Source organism: Oratosquilla oratoria, chromosome 31, assembly GCF_046742065.1.
Source record: "Oratosquilla oratoria isolate Oo_2021 chromosome 31, ASM4674206v1, whole genome shotgun sequence".
NCBI lineage: Eukaryota > Metazoa > Arthropoda > Malacostraca > Stomatopoda > Squillidae > Oratosquilla > Oratosquilla oratoria.
In genome coordinates, this window is record NC_134807.1 from 36,260,086 (window position 1) to 36,280,162 (window position 20,077).

The following is a 20,077-nucleotide window of genomic DNA, read 5'->3' on the forward strand; positions in this document are numbered from 1 at the left end:
TACTTACTGTTATTTTTACCTATGTGCATTACCTTGCATTTACTTGTGTTAAATTTCAGTAGCCACTTTTCAGACCATTGCTGTAATTTATTTAAATCTACTTGAATATCTAATTGGTTTGAGTGATCATTTGCCACTCCGCACAGTTTTGTATCATCAGCAAATCTGGAAACAGTAGATTTTAGTCCATGGTCTATATCATTTATATATACTATGAATAGAAGTGGCCCAAGAACGGAACCCTGAGGAACTCCACTTGCAACACTTTTCCATCCAGAAGTTTTTCCATTTAAAACAACTCTCTGTTTTCGACCATTCAACCAATTACTAGTCCAGCCTAATAGGCTACCACTTATTCCATGCAAAGCTAATTTAGTAAGTAGTCTTTCGTGTGGGACGGTATCAAAAGCTTTTGCAAAGTCTAGATATATTAAATCTATATCGTTTCTTTTGTCATAATTCGAGATAACTGTGTTGTAGAATTCGAGTAAGTTAGTCACGCAAGAACGTTTCCGTCTGAAACCATGCTGGCTATCATTTATCAAACGGTTACTTTCTAAATGATGTTCAATATCATCTCTGATGATAGTTTCCATTATTTTTCCTACGATTGAAGTCAAACTTATAGGCCTATAGTTATTTGGTTTCTTTTTGTCACCTTTTTTGAATATGGGGGTAACGTTAGCTAGCTTCCATTCTCTTGGGACATCTCCGGATTTGATGGATTTCTTGAAAATAATTTCTAATGGAACAGCAATCTCATTTTTCATTTCCTTTAAGATTCTTGGATGCCAACCGTCAGGCCCTGGTGTTTTATTAACTTTGAGTTTGTCTATACACCTTTTAATCTTTTCTTTTGTTATATTTACCGTAGTGAGTAAGTTTACCCCAGACTTTTCACAGGATTCAGTTTGGAATTCACTTTGAGGTGTTTCGTTTACACACACACACACACACATACACACACACACACACACACACACACACACACACACACACACACACACACACACACACACACACACACACACACACACACACACACACACGCACACACACACGCATTGCCCATAGATCGGTCATACGAGCTCTGAGCTCTCTTCCGGGAGGGAAATAACTGTCGATCACGAGTCCAACATGTGATCCAAAAACCAAGGTGAACACATACACACACACACACACACACACACACACACACACACACACACACACACACACACACACACACACACACACAGAAAAATTCGAAAGGAGCCAGATCGTTCATAGGAGTATATAAGCTAATAAGAACAAATATTATACTATTTTTTACCAGAAGGTTGAGAACTGATATCTGTTTTGGATGAACATTATATAACATATCCACAATCCAAGCCTCCGTCCGTTAAGCCCCTTTGTATAAAACCCCACGGGTAGCCGGGCAGAATACTGCACTATATGGTGTATTTTTATGATGAGAGAATACTCGTGATGTGTATATCATGTAATGCATAAAACGCAATGTGTGTATATAACACAATAAATGCACAGTGAACAAAATATATGATAGTATATGAATATAGGTAAGGGGAAGGATGTTTTCTGGGCCTTTATGGATCTGGAAAAGGCTTACGACAGGGTAGACAGAAAGGCACTGTGGGAGGTTATGCGGATATACGGGATAGGAGGAAAGCTTCTGGGAGCTGTCAAGAGTTTTTATGAGAGTAGTAGAGCTTGTGTCAGGATTAGAAATGGAGAGAGTGACTGGTTTGAGGTAAAGGTGGGACTTCGTCAGGGATGCGTTATGTCACCCTGGCTGTTCAACTTATACATGGATGGGGTGGTGCGAGAGGTGAATGCAAGGGTAGTGGGTCAGGGATTGGAGATGGTTAAAGAAAATGGAGAAAAGTGGGAGGTGAGCCAGATGTTGTTTGCGGACGACACTGCGCTTGTGGCAGGATCGGAGGAGGGATTGAGGAAGCTGGTGATAGAGTTTGGGAGAGTGTGTGATAGAAGAAAGCTGAAGATAAATGTGGGTAAAAGTAAGGTGATGAGATGTACAAGGGGTGAAAGTGGCAGCAGACTGGAAGTGAGCATTAAGGGAGAGCAACTGGAGGAAGTGGATAGTTTTAGATATTTGGGTGCAAATGTGGCAGGGAAAGGTGAAGTGAAGGTGGAGGTAGAATGTAGATTGAGAGAAGCGAGTAAATGCCTTGGTGGTTTAAAAAGTGTAATGAGGAATAGGAATCTGGGAATGGAGGCTAAGAGGAGACTGTATGAAGGAGTGATTGTGCCAACAGCACTGTATGGAGCAGAAACATGGAACATAAGGGAGGAAGAGAGAAGGAACTTGAATGTGTTTGAGATGAAGTGTCTGAGAAGTATGATGGGGGTTACTAGGCTAGATAGAGTTAGAAATGAGGAAGTGAGGAGGAGAACAGGGGTGGAAAGGGAGCTGGGAGATAGGGTGGATGAAAGAGTATTAGGATGGTTTGGACACATGGAAAGAATGAGTGAAGAAAGACTAGTAAAGGAGGTATGGAAGGCAGATGTGGAGGGAGTGAACATGAGGGGACGTCCTAGGATGAGATGGATGGATGGGGTGAAGGGGGTTTTGGGGAGGAGGGGAATGTCGGTTGAGGAAGGACGGGAGAGGACAGAAGACAGGGGTGAATGGAGAATGGTTGTATATGGAAAATGTTGTGATGCATAAGGTGGATTGGACGGGGGAATGGGGGTGAGGTGGTGTGTGTGAGCAAAAAATTCTGACGCAGCCCGAAGGGATTTCTCCCCGTCCTCTCCTTTATATGGGGGGACGGAGAGGGGGGTCGCCGATTTAATGAAGCGGCCTTGCTGTGGAAGTGCTGTGTCTTGCGACACTGCTTCTGACCCAGGGCAGTGGACAGAGTGCAGGGATGACCCGTCATTTAGGAGGTGCTAAGATGGGAGGGAGGGTGGAGGAGTGTGGAGTGTTTTCGGGGGTGAAATGGGTGGGAATGTTTTTGTGCCTTGTCCTTTTTGGCTACCCCCCTGGTAAGGGGGAAAGAAGCCTTGGTATATATATGTATGTATGTATATGGCAAGTTGTGCAAGCCAATCCAGTCGACCAAGCAGCATATGGGATGGGTTCAGTAACCTACGCTCTTGAGTTTATTAGTTCATTAAACTAATAGAAACTTTAAGTTGGCTACTCCTGATACTACCTTTACTGTAATTGACGAGAAAGATTCTTGATAATTCGCGTAGTCTTTAACAATCTATATCTGTTTGTTCTTAACCTTGATTCTCAGTCTACTTAATAAACTTCGGATTCCTCTTTTTCAACGACGGATTTTCCCATCAAGTCCCTAAAAGCGAAAGGGGAAGGCAGAAAGTATCTACTTAGCTATATTAATCTTACGAATTGGACTGGTGAATCAGTCAATCTTGGTCTTTCTTTCAGAAGACCCGCTACCTCCAGGAAACTGGCTAAAGCCTCCGGTCGGGACAATAAGTCACTTAGAGAAGAGATATTGTGTCGTCTGGGAAATATTAGTTTTGGGCACTGTAACATGAAATGTTTTGTGGACTAGTAAATAGAATGGTAAAACAAGGTGTGGAAAACGAAGTGTGTGAAAATAACAATTAAAATGAAATTGATTTATCATCATATTAAATAATGACTAATCTCCAGTCATAAAATAATGATCTAGTAAACTAGGCCACGAGGAAGTCTCTTAAGTTTTTTATATTTAGTAAATGATACCTTGGGTCATGAAGTGCAAATATGTAAACGGAGTCCTTTCCTATATCATTGGGAAACTCTGAAGATTTGTTTATGGTCTGTGTATTAAGAATCTTGTCTGATGTATGATTATTATTTAATGTTTTCTTCTCGTGACAGGGATGAAGTAGAGCAACGACCAGAATCCGAGACTAAGACTGTTGGCTGCGCATCAAAATATCCATGATTCGTAATACAACACATCTTATTGTATGAAGAAATATGACCTTGGCGAACATAGAAGAATAGAAGCGACACAGAACACCAAGTAGCAGGGTACAGAATAAGTTGTACTCAGAGGAGGGAAAACTTGATTATATTTAAGAGCAGGAGGAAAGCGGATCTAAAAAATGACTTCGAAAAAAGAAAGCTCACAAAAAGAAAGCTATTTCCATGTAAATCGAGGACTGATGGCAATCAAACTGTACTTTTTCCTGCGATATTTAGGTAAGTTCAAAATATCCATGTGTAAAATGCGGACCAACAAAAAATCTATTTTTCATTAGATGTTCCTCATCAATGCTTCAGGATTTTTTTTTTTTAAATGAACCAACAGATAAAAATACTAGCCTTCAATGAATTGAAACAAAACCTATAAGCTTCGATGTGGTTACTCAAGCCATATATTCTAAGGTGCTGGATGCATTTTTGTATATATTAATAAATCTATCGTTCGTAAGAATTAAACTTTTCGTCGGTAGGGGCGCTCCCATAACTGAATAATATTGTCTTTTTGCAGCCCGTACAAGTGCAGCTATATTATTCACTAACCCTTTCTCTCACCATTCTCACCCAATGCCTACTAGGGTATGCCCTTGTCGGTGGCAGCTCTCCATAAGTCTCCTCCACATATCTTTGTCATCATAGATTGTATTCTCTTGCACGTGAATTAGATTAGTTTCTCTTCTCTCCAGTGGTTCTTCTATACCCTTCATCCATCTAGTCCTGGATCTCCCTACCGGTATTTTTCCACCAGGCACCCAATCCAGCATTTTTTGGGTACCTCTGATCTCCCATGCTTTTGACATCCCCGAACCACCTCATCTTCCACTCTTTGTAGCCAATGTAGACGCTGTTGCCACCTTTGTTGCCCTTGTGGTCCTCAAATATGGATATAGCGACTCGCTTCTTTTAGTTACAGTCTGTCTAGGAGAATGGAAATATTGTAGTCTTCTATATCTTTCTTAAGTTAATTCTTATATAGAATACTCTCCAAATTTCTTCAAAAGAATCCCCCGAGAACACGTCCACAAGATACTACGTGAGTTTTGCAGTGACGTGGTGATTTCCTTAGTCCAATGATCTTTAACTTTATATCTAAGATATTCCCCAAAGGGCGTGATCTTACAATCGTGAACCAATTGAATTTTCTCCTCCTCCACCATTTCACCAACCAGATTCTTTGTTTCAAGTCTTTACGGCAATAATATCGAGTCTCTGCATAATTCTCACTTTGGTTACAAAGGAATGCTATCTCAGCTATATGCAAATATACTCTCGAGCTTCCGAACTGTTATTTATAAACAATTGTTTTATTGCCTACTCAAGGCGGAAAGCGGACTCGGATAGCTCGCTCGAGCTATTATTTACAAACAATCTACCTATAAAATGCAACAACCCGTCTTCTAATCATCTTTCTACGCTCTTTTCTACCAGCCTCTTACACTCTTCTATTAAACTCAGCATTGCCATGACCCCAACTGTCATGTTTTTACGCTCCCTTTATCAATCTAGGAAATTTCCTTTCAGCTGCTTGGATGCGGTTTTTCAGCTTCTTGCTCAGAGCCCAAGACTCACTACCGTATGTTAGTATAAGTCTTAATATAGAGACATAGATAATTTTCTTGCTGTGGAAAGGGACGTTCTTTTCTCTTGATAATGACAGTGTATTTAGGGAATTATTGTATTTGGAAATCCTGTTCTTTATCTCATATTCCTGTTGGTTATCTTTGCAAAACTCTACTCCCAAATACTGTTCGACCTGTATCTGTTGTTGACCTTCCGCTCCTACTCCCTCATCCTGACGTCTGCTTACTTTTATGGCTTTTTTTTCGACGTTCATCAATATATTTGTGTTTCGGTTTCCTTCCATCTTTATTATTCTGTCCATGTACAAAACGAACAATAGCGGGGATAAGATTCCACTTTGTCTTACTCCACTTCACACATTGAACCATCTGTCATCTCCTTGTTTAGTTCTTACTGTTCTTTCACTCTTTTTATATATACTCATGATTGTTTTAACTAGATGTGTTGCAACCTCGTGTTTATCGTGTCCAATGGTTTGCCATACCTGGTCCCTCGTAACCCTGTCAACTATTTTTTGCAAATATATAAATCAAATATATTTCGGTTGGTTTCACTCCCAAGTTTTTTCTATTATTATTTCTAATGTAAACATATGATCAATTGTTCCTCAGCCTGCTCTAAAGCCCCTTTATGATTATTTAATTTTGTATTCAACTACATTTCTCAGTTGTTTTAGCAATATTCTTTCATAAATCTTTCCATGTGACAGGAGTGAAATGCCTCCCTCCCTCTCTCTCTCTCTCTTTACACACACACACACACACACACACACACACACACACACACACACACACACACACACACACACACACACACACACACACACACACACACACACACACACACACACACACACACACACACACACACACACACACACACGCACGCATGCGCACACACACACACACACACACACACACACTTCAACGAATGGACGGCTTAGAAGACGTTCTGAAGAAAAGTGAAGTCTGTGGATCCCAACGCAAAGAGAAGTGCCTAGTGTTTTTGCAGGGTGGGGGGGAAATTGCTCGTGGAGTAGTGGGAACGTAGGGAAAGAGGAAAAGGGGAGGGATTACTGAGGGAAATGGAAGGAAATGAGGAGGGAGTAGACTTTGACCAGCCAGACAAGCGGAAGGTAAACAAAAGACTTAGCGAGGATCAAATGTCTAATAAAAATGTAAAGATTAGAAGTATAGAGAGGAGCAATACAGAAGAAAGTGACGAGAATATGTTCCAGGGATTTAAAGAGGGTGGGGGGGACACAACCCCCCCCCCGACTGATAAGACTAGAGGAGAGAGTTGATAAGGTGATCGAGGACTTGGAGCGTAAGTTAGGTAACGTAGACTCCATTTTTCAAAGAATTGAAAGGTTGGAACAACTAGAGAAGGCTAACAGAAACTTAACTGAAGAAATAGAGGACCTAAAAAGACAGTTAGGAAATGTAAAGGAGGAGAATGAGAAATTGAAGAAGAATAGTAATGAAAACAGAGAGAAACTAGCTACAGAAGCTAAAAATTGGAGAATAACTCAAGAAGGGAATAAGGTTTCATTCACTGACATAGTCAAACAGCATTTGAAAGAACATAATGAAGACTCAGTTATTAAAGTGATGAGACAGAAGGAGAATATAGTAAGAGAATTAGCTGACAAAAAGAAATGTATAATTATATTAGGAATGGAAGAGAAACATAACCCAGATAGAACTGCAAGAATCAAGGAGGAAAATGAAAGAGTAAGCAGTTTATTAAAATTAGTCCAGGAAGATGAACCAGAAATTATAAAGGAAATTGAGGAAAAATTCAGACTCGGAAAATATAGTACAGATAAGACCAGACCAATTAAGATTAAATTCAGGTCACAAACAACAGCAGAGAAAATTCTATCCAAGACAGGGAAACTAGCAACAAATGATCAATATAAAAAGGTATGGATAAAAAGAGAAATGAATAAGGAGGAAAGAGAGGCAGAAAAGCAGAAAAGAATTGAAGCTAAGGCAAAAAACGAGGAAAGAACGGAGTCAGAGAAAGAGAGATTCTATTGGAGAGTAGTGAACATGAAAATAAAGCAGTTCGACATACTAAAGAAAAACATAAGGGAAACAGAGAATACAATGGAAGTGGCAGAAAACTAAGAGTGTCTTACACAAATATAGATGGATTGATAACAGGATTGAATGAACTGAATGATTATTTGAAAGAAAAAGAACCGGACATAATGGGAATTGTAGAAACAAAATTAAAAGGCCCACTACCACCCAACAGTGTAGGACATGATACATACAATTATTGGATTAGAAACAGAGAGAAAAAACAAGGGGGTGGAGTTATGTTCCTGACTAAGAAGGATATAAACGTGAAAGGTGTCATATATGGAAAGAATACAGTAGAGATGATTATGATAGAAGTGGAAGACCGAGATAAGAAGAGCAGAAAAAAATTTGTGATCAATTATGTGCCTCCGAAAACAGCCTCATGGGAGGAGAGTGAACATAAAAGTATGTTAGAGGACACAAAGATAGCATTAACTAAAATAATGGAAGACGGAGGAAGAATAGTTATGATGGGCGACTTTAATTGCAAAGAAATCTGCTGGGAAGAAATGACAGTAAAGAGTGGTGATGACTCATGGGGAAATGCTCTACTTGAGATGATTACTGACCATTCAATGACACAATGGATACAAGAGAACACTAGGTATAGAAATGAAGAAGAACCATCGAGGCTAGACTTAATAATTACATCTGAACCTAGAATAGTGGACAAGATTGAATATAAAACACCAATAGGTAAAAGTGACCACATATTGATTGAACTGGAACTTAATGAAGAAAAATATATGAAAAGAAATGAACAATATAGAAAAGGAAGAATGATGTATGAAAAAACAAACTTTGATAAAATAAGAGAATTCTTCCAACAAGAAAACTGGGAAGAAATATACAAAGAAGAAACATCAGTGGAAGAGAAATGGAATATTTTGACAAAAATTTACAAAAAAGGAGTGGAAAAGTATGTCCCAAGACAAAAACAAGAAAAAGAATATGTAAAATGCTGGTACAACAAAAGTTGTAGGGAGTTAAAGGACAAAAGAGACAAAGCCTGGAACAGATGGAAAAAAGACAGAAGACCTGAAAAATGGAAAATATATACTGGTTATAGAAATGAATATGTACAAAAGTGCAGAGAGGAAAAAAGAAAATATGAAAAAGATGTTATAGAAAAGTGTAAAGATCAACCAAAACTATTCTACAGATTTGTAAACAATAAACTGAAAAACAAACAAGACTTAGAGAAATTAAGACAAGGAGGAGTTGAATACACTGAGGAAATGGAAATGGCAGAAATTATGAACAAACATTTTAAATCAGTGTTTACAAGGGAAAATATACAACCTGAAGAGATTGAGTGGAAGGAAAAAGTCCCCCCTATGGAAGAAATAGAAGTAACAAAGAATGAAATATTGACACACTTGGGTAATTTTGATGTCAGAAAATCGCATGGGCCAGATGAAATAGCAAACTGGATTCTGAAAGAATGCAGGAATGAACTGGCAGACAAAATACATAGCATAATAAGCAGTTCCTTAAAAGAAGGAAAAGTTCCAGAAGATTGGAAAAAAGCAAATATAGTACCTATATATAAAGGAGGAAATAAAGAAGAACCTACCAACTATAGACCAGTCTCTCTAACAAGTACAATAGCAAAAATATGTGAAAGAATTATCAAAAGTAGATGGGTAAAATACTTGGAAAAAAACAACGTACTAAATCCAAGGCAATTTGGATTCAGACAAGGACGATCATGCGTCACCAATTTAATATGTTTCTATTCAAGGCTAATAGATATAATACAAGAAAGAGATGGATGGGCTGATTGTGCATTTCTAGACCTAAAAAAAGCTTTTGACAAAGTACCACATAAGAAGTTGCTTAAGAAATTAGAATATGAAGGAGGAATACAAGGTAAATTGCTAAATTGGATGGAAGACTTTTTGCAAGAAAGAAAAATGAGAGTAGTGATAAGAGATCTGCACTCAAAATGGAATGAAGTAATAAGCGGTGTCCCGCAGGGAACAGTTCTGGCCCCAATAATGTTTGCTATATATATTAATGATATGGATGAAGGAATTGAAAGCTATATGAGCTTCTTTGCAGATGATGCAAAATTACTGAAAAGAGTGAAAACTGAAGAAGATTGTGAATCACTACAGAGAGATCTAAATAAAGTACAAGAATGGAGTAGGAAGTGGGAGATGGATTTCAATACAAAAAAGTGTAGTATAATGGAATTTGGAAAAAGCAAAAACAGAATAACAGGATCATATAATTTGGGAAAAGAAGGAATAAAAAAAGTAGAAAATGAGAAGGACCTGGGAGTCATTGTTATGAATAATATGTCACCTGAGAAACATATAAATAAGATTTTTGGAGAAACTTATAATTTAATAAGAACAATCAAAGTGGCATTTACATACCTGGATGAAGAAATGGTGAGGAAAATCCTAATCACCCTGATAAGACCAAGATTGGAATATGCAGCAACGATATGGTCACCAAGTACAAAAAAATGTATAAAAAAACTTGAAAGAATACAAAGAGCAATTACAAAACTGGCACCAACACTCTCAAAACTATCATATGAAGAGAGACTACAAAAACTTAAACTACAGACACTAGAGCAAAGAAGAGAGAGAGGAGATTTGATAGCTATTTACAGAATCATGAAAGGCATAGAAATTACTGATAGAGAGAATCTGATAAAATGGGATGACAGAAATACAAGAGGACACGGAAAGAAAATAAAAAAAGACAGCTATAGAAGAGATTTTAAAAAGAACAGCTTTCCTCACAGAGCAATAGACAGTTGGAACAAGTTAGATGAGAAAGTGGTGTGTGCAAAAACAATACATGAATTTAAAAATAGTTTAGATAAAATGAGATATGAAGACGGGACCCCACGAGCATAGCTCCCCTTCCCGTAAAATACAACTAGGTAAATACAACTAGGTAAATACACACACACACACACACACACACACACACACACACACACACACATACACACACGCACGCACGCACATACACGCACGCACACACACACACGCACACACACACACACACACACACACACACACACACACACACACACACACACACACACACACACACATACACACACACACACACACACACACATACACACACACACACACACACACACACACACACACACACACACACACACACACACACACACACACACACACACACACACACACACACACACACACACACACATACACTCACACATATATATATATACATATATATATATGTATATATATATATATATATATATATATATATATATATACACCTAGTATATTGTGAATATGTTAGCGCCGGTTGCACTAATCTCTAAAGAAGTTCTTAGCAAATTTTTATTCTTCTTTAGGCCCCATGCCTAGTCCTTCACTCAAAGCTTGAGAGGTGAATTAAATGAGATTGACTTTTCTTATCTTCATTCTACTACTTGGTTTTGTGAGCTACACCAAGGGGATCCCATTCGGGATCCCTCTACAATACGTCAAGCTACCTTCGTTCTGACGTCACTATTTCATTCATCCAATATTACTTTACTTCTCAAACAAGTGCCACTCCTAAAGGGCGTGACTTTACCTCCCTGCGCCAATATTTTTTCTCCTCCTCCACCTTTTTCTCCAATCAGAGAGACTGTTATACTGTTTCAACGATAATATTTACGTAAGCACTATGTTGCAACAGAAATGGCTTATACGCTTATAATTTTTGCTAAATCAGCATTGTTTACATTTACAAGGGGTGAGCGAGCGCGTGGATGACTAAGCCCTTTCTGTCGGCCGTTGTATCATAACAACCTAATAAAATGACTATAAATTTTACATTCCTTTCCTCCTACCCCTCGATATACCTAAATGTCTACCTCTATTTACCGGCCTCTTACAGTATAGGACAGATCACCGCTCTGACCCAGTCGTCTGGAGCCTGCTTGCTTCAGGTCCATCATCCAGTTTATAAAGGATTACAAAGGATTAAAAAGGAGGAGCATGCCGACAGGAGACCTTTTGTTCCATAACTAGGTCGGATGCGAAAAAACATATAAATAATAAAAAAGATAAAATAAAAAAAAATTATAGTGATATAAATAATGAATAAATAGATAAGTAAAATAAACAATACATAGGTATAGTTAAATGATAAACAAACAGGTAAATAGTAAATAATAATAAACTGACAAATGAATAATAATAAATGGAAATCAAGCAAATAATAAATAAACAGACAAATAATAACAAACTAATAATCAAATAATATAAAATAAATGACAGTAATTGCAGCATCTTGCTTAAATGTTTATCTAAACGAATCTAAAAACTTCGAAATGAACTACGTTGCTCTCCCTCGGCAGGAAGTTTATTTCATTCATTAACTACACGGTTGACGAAGTTGTTTCTACCCGCTTCCAAATTAAATCTATTTCCTGACAGTTTGAGACCATTATTTCTTATCAGATTCTCATTCAGTGTAAGAATTTTGTCACTTTTGATGTTGTCAATCCTCTTTAGAATCTTAAATACCTGTATCAAGTCACCTCGGAGTCTACGTATTTTTAGGAAAAGTAGATTCATATGTTTTAGTCGATTTTCGTATGATTTTTTTTCTTGGTATTTGGAATCAGTTTTGTGGCTCTCCTTTGTACTTTTTCCAATCTGTCAATATCTTTAATGAGATTCGGTGACCATACAGAAACAGCATTTTATATAGCTTGATAATGAGAGATGAGCTTTTGAATTCAAAAGATCGCGCAATCAGTCCTAGAATCTTATTTGCTTTCTCAGAGGCTGAAATACACGGCTCAGATGATTTGAAATTGTTACTGATAATTACCACTAGATCCTTCTCATTATGCACTTTTGTTAATGAATTTCCAAATAACTTGAAATCGTACATACTGTTATTTTTACCTATGTGCATAACCTTGCATTTACTTGCGTTAAATTTCATTAGCCACTTTTCAGACCATTTCTGTAATTCATTCAAATCTTCTTGAATATCTAATCGGTTTAAGTAATCATTTGCCATCCCGCACAGTTTAGTATCATCGGCAAATTTGGAGATAATAGATTTCAGTCCGTGGTCTATATAATCTATATATACTATGAATAGAAGTGGCCCAAGAACGGAACCCTGAGGAACTCCACCGTAACATTTTTCCATCCAGAAGTTTTTCCATTTAAAAAAAACTCTCTGTTTTTGATCATTCAACCAATTTCTAGTCCAGCTTAATAGGCTGCCACTTACTCCGTATGAAGCTTATTTAGTAAGTAGTCTTTCGTGGGGGACGGTATCAAAAGCTTTTGCAAAGTCTAGATATATTAAATCCATATTGTTTCTTTTGTCATTACTCGATATGACTGTGTTGTAGAATTCGAGTAAATTAGTCACGCAAGAACATTTCCGTCTGAAACCATGCTGGCTATCATTTATCAAACAGTTACTTTCTAAATGATGCTCGATAGCATCTCTGATGATAGTTTTCATCATTTTTCCTACGATTGAATTCAAACTGATAGGCCTGTAGTTATTTGAATTCTTTTTGTCACCTTTTTTGAATATTGGAGTGACGTTAGCTAGCTTCCATTCTCTTGGGACATCTCCTGATTTAATGGATTTTTTGAAAATAATTTCTAATGGAGCAACAATCTCATTTTTCATTTCCTGTAAGATTCTTGGATACCAACCGTCAGGTTCTGGTGTTTTGTTAATTTTGAGTGTCTCTATACACCTTTTAATTTTTTCTTTTGTTATATTTACCGTAGTGAGTAAGTTTACCCCAGTTTTTCACAGGTTTCAGTTTGGGATTCACTTTGAGGTGTTTCGTTTACGAGTACTGAGCTAAAGTAATTGTTTAAAATATTACACATTCCCTCGTTTGGATACTCAAGTTGACCGTCAGCAGATAATAGTGGGCCAATGTGATTCCTAATAATTTTTTTTATCTCTAATGTAACTGTAGAATTCTTTGGGATTCTCTTTGGATTTATCAGCGATATTCGTTTCCTATTGTCGTTTTCGTTTTTTATTGTCATTTTTAAATCTCTCTGAATTATCAAATAACTTTGATAGTCGTTAGGTGCACCCGAGCACTTGTATTTCTTATAAGCCTGTCTCTTTTTAGCAATACTTTTTCAGTTTCTTTGTCGAGCCATTTTGGGTCTGTCCTTAAACGGGATGAGTATTAATCATCTTAATAAGCGTATTTTGAAATATTTACCACATCTGATCTACAGGTCTTTCGCTTAATTTTGCCTCCCAATCTGTGAACTGAGCTTTACTAAAATCGGGTATTTTAGATGCACATGTATCTATTCTAATTTTTTTTTTTAGCAATTTGAATCTAACTAAGTTGTGGTCGTTATTTGCAATAGTTTTACCCATCTCCACATCGGCTATCATGCTTTCACGGCCAGTAATCAATAGATCGAGTAAGTTTCCATGTCTTGTGGGTTCTTTTACGTGCTGAACTAAGTAATTGTCATCGAGAAAATCTATCAAGCGACTACCTATATGGCAATGTTCAAGGGTCATCCAATCAATGTCAGTAAAATTGAAATCACCATTATCAATAAGTCCCGGATGCAGAAACTAGAAAGTTCTTGAAACAACAGTTTGTCATCTGCTAATGGCCTATATATTACACCTACATGATTTTTTTGTCCATTTGTTTGGGTTAATTCTACCCACAAACTATCATATGCATCCTGTTTTTCTTTCTCTAAAACACAGGCATGGACAATGCATTTGACGTATAACAGAACACCCCCACCTTTTTTGTAGTTTCTATCCTGATGAAAGTGTTTAAATCCCTCAATACTAAATTCAGCTTCAAATTTACTATTTAGCCATGTCTTGGTTATTCCTATCATATTGAGATTTTCACTTTTGACATATGCATGTATTTCTTGAAATTCATTCCTAATACTACGAGTATTAATGTACATGGTATTAAGAAAATCGTGATTATTTTTTTTGACACGTTTTGTATTTGAACATCATGCCTTACATTATAATTTTGTTCTTTATTGACACATTGCTCTATAATGATATTGGTACTTCACTGACATTCAATGCCTCATGAATATTTGCCCCATCCCGGACATTTGGTCTCTCACGGTCATTTGACCTCTTGTGTACACTTTGCCCCACTACGTCATCGCATTCCACACCGGCCACCCGTCGTTTGCTGATACTCTGTCCGGTATCCCCTCCTAAAATGATATTTTGTCCTCCATTGACATATCCTACCGTGATATTTTGTCCTATACTATCATTGTATACCATCGTGATATTTTTTCTCTCCTATCATTATATCCCATCGTGATATTTTGTCCTCAACTATTGATATATCCCATAGTGATATCTTGTCCTTTGACATTACATCCTAGTCTAACATTTCGTCCTCTACCGACATTATATCCTAAAATGATATTTTGTCCTACAATGACATATTGCTTTACAGTATTACTATACCCTATTCTGTTTTCCCCAATACACTCTATTTCCCCTTCCTTTTGAGTTCCTACCCCCAAAAAGGAACTAGTTCATTACAAACTCCCACAATGTGGTTTGTAAGAACATCTTTGCCTCTGCGAGTAAGGTGGATCCCATCAGGAGCATAAAGATCATGACGCCTGGAAAAGAGATACCAAGGATCATGAAAGTGGTATCACAGTTGCGTGCACAATCGTGATATCCTCTCATTGATCCCTATAGCTTTACTGTTCCAACACGTGCCAGCGTAGATCCTCGGTAGGATCCCACAGACTACGTGCCGGCTCCCACGCTCCTTCATCTCCTGAAGAAGGACCTTGTAATTCCGAACAAGTTCCTCTGATCTCACCCCACCCACATAGTTACTTCCCGTATGAACAATCGTAACCGTGTTCGTCCACCTTTGCTCCCTGATGGTCTGGGTACAATTAGCGATCCCACGGCCCGGTTGACATACAAGCTTGCAACGTCGTTTAGTCTTCCGCTGCAGGATGTCGTCATAGCCTCGCACCATGGAGTTCCCCCACCACCAAGAACTCCTGACTTTCAGCCACCTCATCCTCCAGCAGAGGAAAGCAATTGGCTAGAGCCAGTGGTTGCTTTACAGGGGACCCGTTTACGGAACGCGGGCTCGACAAACGGTACCCCACGAAGCGCCACTCTATATCGTCTCCGTATCCAGGGAAATTCAGTAAATTTTTACTATATCATGTTCACCTTTGGTTTGTATCTTGTGATTCCGTTAATAAGTTTTCGTCTCTGTCTATTAGGGAATGAATTGGTACAATGTTTCCTTTTTTATAATATTTGGCTAAATTAAAGAATTGTTTCCTTGTCCCTGACAAATATCTTTTAACATTTTCTCAAAATTTTCCCCACGTGTTTCTTCCTGCATTTATTTTAATGGTCTCCGCCTCGTTCCTTTTCAAAACATACTGTTGTCTATCTTGAGGCCTTCCAGTTCTTATTAATGTTCTGAAAGCTTTATTCTTCTGATCTACGGCCTCTTTTACAGTTTCATTTCACCATGGCGTATTCCTTTTCTTTCTTCTACCTGTTGTTTTTGTTTGCAACACTTCTTCAAATACTTTATCTATGCTACCTTTAAACTTATTTCATTAAACTTCTACATCCTGTGTGTCAATTTCGTTGTATTCTTTTTTCACCCGTTGTGCTAATTGCGTGACAGGTTCTGAATTGATTAACTTCTCCATGATAAAGCGTTTGCACATTGATCCTTTGGCATTCAGTGATTGTACGCAAATTATTTTTTCCTATTAATAATATATGGTCGGAATCATATGAATGTGGTGGTGTTGCCTTAATATCACTCAATATTTTGAAGTAAATCACTCGTCGTCAGTTAAATCTTACAAATAGTCAACTCGGTTGTCACGGGAAATCAAAACATGGCCTAGCGTGATACTAGGCCGTTGCACTACCCATATCATTACTGTAGCATCAGTAGCGATAGCTTGGCATTACGCTAGGCTCTTGTGCGAGTCCTCGCGACAGCCGGGATGATTAGAAATTTTATATTGTTTTATAATTGGTTATTAGGATGGTTTGGACATATGGAAAGAATGAGTGAAGAAAGACTAGTAAAAGAGGTATGGAAGGCAGATGTGAAGGGAGTGAACATGAGGGGACGTCCTCGGATGAGGTGGATGGATAGGGTGAAGGGGGCTTTGGGGAAGAGGGAAATGTCTGTTGAGGAAGGACGGGAGAGGACAGAAGACAGGGGTGAATGGAGAATGGTTGTATTTGGATGATGTGATGCATGAGGTGGAATGGGCGGGGGGATGGGGGTGGGCTAGTATGTGTGAGCAAAATTTGACGCAGCCCGAAAGGATTTCTCCCTGTCTTCTCCTTTTATGCATGGGAGGACGGAGAGAGGGGGTCGCCGATTTAATAAAGCGGCCTTGCCGTGGATGTGTTGTGTCTTGCGACACTGCTTCTGACCCAGGGCAGTGGACAAGATGCAGGGATGACTTTAATAACTTAAAAAGTATGTGTGAGCAAAATTTGACGCAGCCCGAAAGGATTTCTCCCTGTCTTCTCCTTTTATGCATGGAAGGACGGAGAGAGGGGATCGCCGATCTAATGAAGCGGCCTTACTGTGGATGTGCTGTGTCTTGCGACACTGCTTCTGACCCAGGGCAGTGGACAAGATGCAGGGATGACCCGTCATCTAGGAGGTGCTAAGATATGAGGGAGGGTGGAGGAGTGTGGAGTGTATTCAGGGATGGAATGGGTGGGAATGATTTTATGCCTTTTCCTTTTTGGCTACCTCCCTTGTAAGGGGGAAAAAGCCTTGGTATATGTATGTATGTATCATATCAATCGTACATTTAGAAGCATATTCTTGTCTCTCATCATTCTAGCGATATGAAATTCCTTATCTTTCTGTTTGAAAAAAAGTGTTCTACATAGCAATATTGTTCAATAGACAATCCAGTAATCTATAAGAACATAAGAACATAAGAAATAAAGGAGACTGCAAAAGACCATAAGGCCTACACTAGGCAGCTCCGTATCCATCACCACCTGTCATCCCCATCCATAAAGTTGTCTAATCGTTTTTTAAAACAACTGATAGTATCAGCGCTTACTACGTGGTTACTAAGTTTATTCCATTCATCGACCACCCTATTTGTAAACCAATTCTTGCCTATTTCCTTCTTAAATCTAAATTTGTCCAGTTTATATCCATTACTGCGAGTCCTGCCCTGTTGTTTTATTATGATGACCTTGTTTGCATCACCCTTGTTATAGCCTTTGATCCACTTTACACTTCTATTAGATCACCCCGCACTCTGCGTCTTTCCAGAGAGTGTAAGTGTAGGTGCCTAAGCCTCTCTTCGTAAGGCAAATTTCCGAGTCCTTGTATCATTTTGGTCATTCTTCTCTGTACTGATTCTAGTGAATTTATGTCCATTCTGTAGGACGGAGACCAAAACTGTACGGCATAGTCAAGGATGGGTCTAACTATCGCTAGATAGAGTTTAATAATTACCTCTGCACTTCTATTCGTTACCGTCCTAGCAATGAAGCCTAATGCTCTGTTTGGTTTATTTCTGGCGCTAATGCACTGGTTCCTGGTTTTAAGGTCCGGACTCACCAGAACTCCCAAGTCCCTCTCGCACTCAGATTTTTCTAAAAACGTGTTATCTAAGTTGTATCTATTTTTGGGGTTGTGTAGCCCTATCATCTTCACGGTTTCGGTCTCCGATCCCAAAAGCACCCACAACATGATTTAAGCTATCTCTACTCCAACATGACCACTTAGGTCACACATACTAATTGTGTCCCCGTTTGTCAGGTCAAATTCATCTTATAGTGCCTGATAGATAGAACCCTTCTTTTTCCATTGTCTTTCCTGCTGGGATGCGTATACTTGCATTAGTGTTAGTTCTCACTATTCATTTTGATTTGGTGTATTTTCTTTATTCTGGGGGTAATAGTTGGTGAAACGATGAATGTAACACCGTGTTTATTTTCTCTTCCTTCACTGTATATTATTTGGAAATCATGGTGGATTACTTTTCTTCCAACTTCGCTCCAAAATATTTAGTCCTAGAACTGCTAGCCTTTTGCCCTCCATCATAGTCACTATTTTTTCCTTCCTACACAGTGTTGATATGTTACTTGTTGCAATTTTGAAAGTATTCTGTGTCCTTGGTCTATGATCATTTTGGTTCTTTAACCTATATGTCTGTCCATTCTGAGGACGTCACCGGGTTGGTAAGCCTGTCATGATAACTCTCCTCTCTTATTCGGACTTGGGACCAGTATGGGCTCAAGTTGTTGTTATCAGCAGGGCTGTGGAGTCTGAACACAAAACCTCCGACTCCGACTCCTCTATTTTTGGCACCACCGACTCCGACTCCGACTCCGACTCCTCTTCATGTAATTAACTGATTATGGCCTACATATTTCATAAAGCCTATACAACACACGCTCCAATCTTGAGTAGACTTATATCATTATAACTGGTTTATATCAAAGAATAAAGATATATGTTATAGTGTGGCTTTCCTATGTTTGACCTCTTCATTAATACTTTATTACTGAAGTAGAGATTTTTTTTAAACGATATGGAAGAAAATTCAGTAAAATAAAGATTTTATAATGTACCTCTTGATTTAACTACATACTGGTACTGCTATGCGATTATTGCGATGGACATTACTCTGGTTCTGAAACCGATCTTATCGATACGAGTACAATACAAGATACAGCTGAACATGTTTGAAACGTGAACCTTTTTTCAACTTTAAATATCCTTATTTCAATAATTCAATGTTAAAAAAGTATAGAGGGGACAAAGAAGGGGAAAGGAGAGAAGAGATAGTATTATTGCGTTAGTCTACAGTTGAAATGATAATTATCCTACTGTTTGGCAAACAGCAGTGGGAAAAACCACCAAACTGATGGAGTGATGGAAACGACGCATGTGGAACTTGACAGGAATATTACAGCTCCCGTGACTGTGTGTCAACAGGTGTAAAATGGTGGTGTTTATCTAATTTATTCAAGTAATACTTTGGATGTTTATCGGTCTATGTATAATTTTGAAAGCCAGCGTTGCACAAGGACGTTTTGGGGGTTTAGTGGAATGACTACGAATATTAGATGAAATGATGTTTTTTTTTTTATATAATCTACTTATAAGGAGTATGCACTGCATAACTCTACAGACTAAACGAAGGCATTATAAAGTGTAAATTTAACTGGAGTCGGAGTCGGTATATTTTTACCGACTCCGACTCCGACTCCGACTCCAGTGACACCGTAATTGCTTCCGACTCCGACTCCACGACTCCGACTCCGACTCCGCAGCACCTGGTTATCAGAGCAATGTTCAGCTTTTATTCTGTCTCCAAGCGAGAAAATCTGACATTCAAAGGCCTAGAAGATAGGACTGAAATAAGTT

General features: G+C 38.3%; 1 protein-coding gene across 3 annotated transcripts in view; it reads left to right on the plus strand.

Moving 5' to 3' along the window:
• The window catches only part of LOC143041523 (major facilitator superfamily domain-containing protein 6-like), a 58,497-nt gene that overhangs the window by 9,301 nt on the left and 29,119 nt on the right, over positions 1-20,077 (plus strand). For all 3 annotated transcript variants that reach the window (XM_076213494.1, XM_076213497.1, XM_076213495.1), the window contains exon 2: positions 3,863-4,189. In XM_076213494.1, coding sequence (XP_076069609.1) covers positions 4,093-4,189 — 97 coding nt within the window. In that variant the 5' untranslated portion in view covers positions 3,863-4,092. The remainder of the gene's footprint in view (positions 1-3,862; positions 4,190-20,077) is intronic.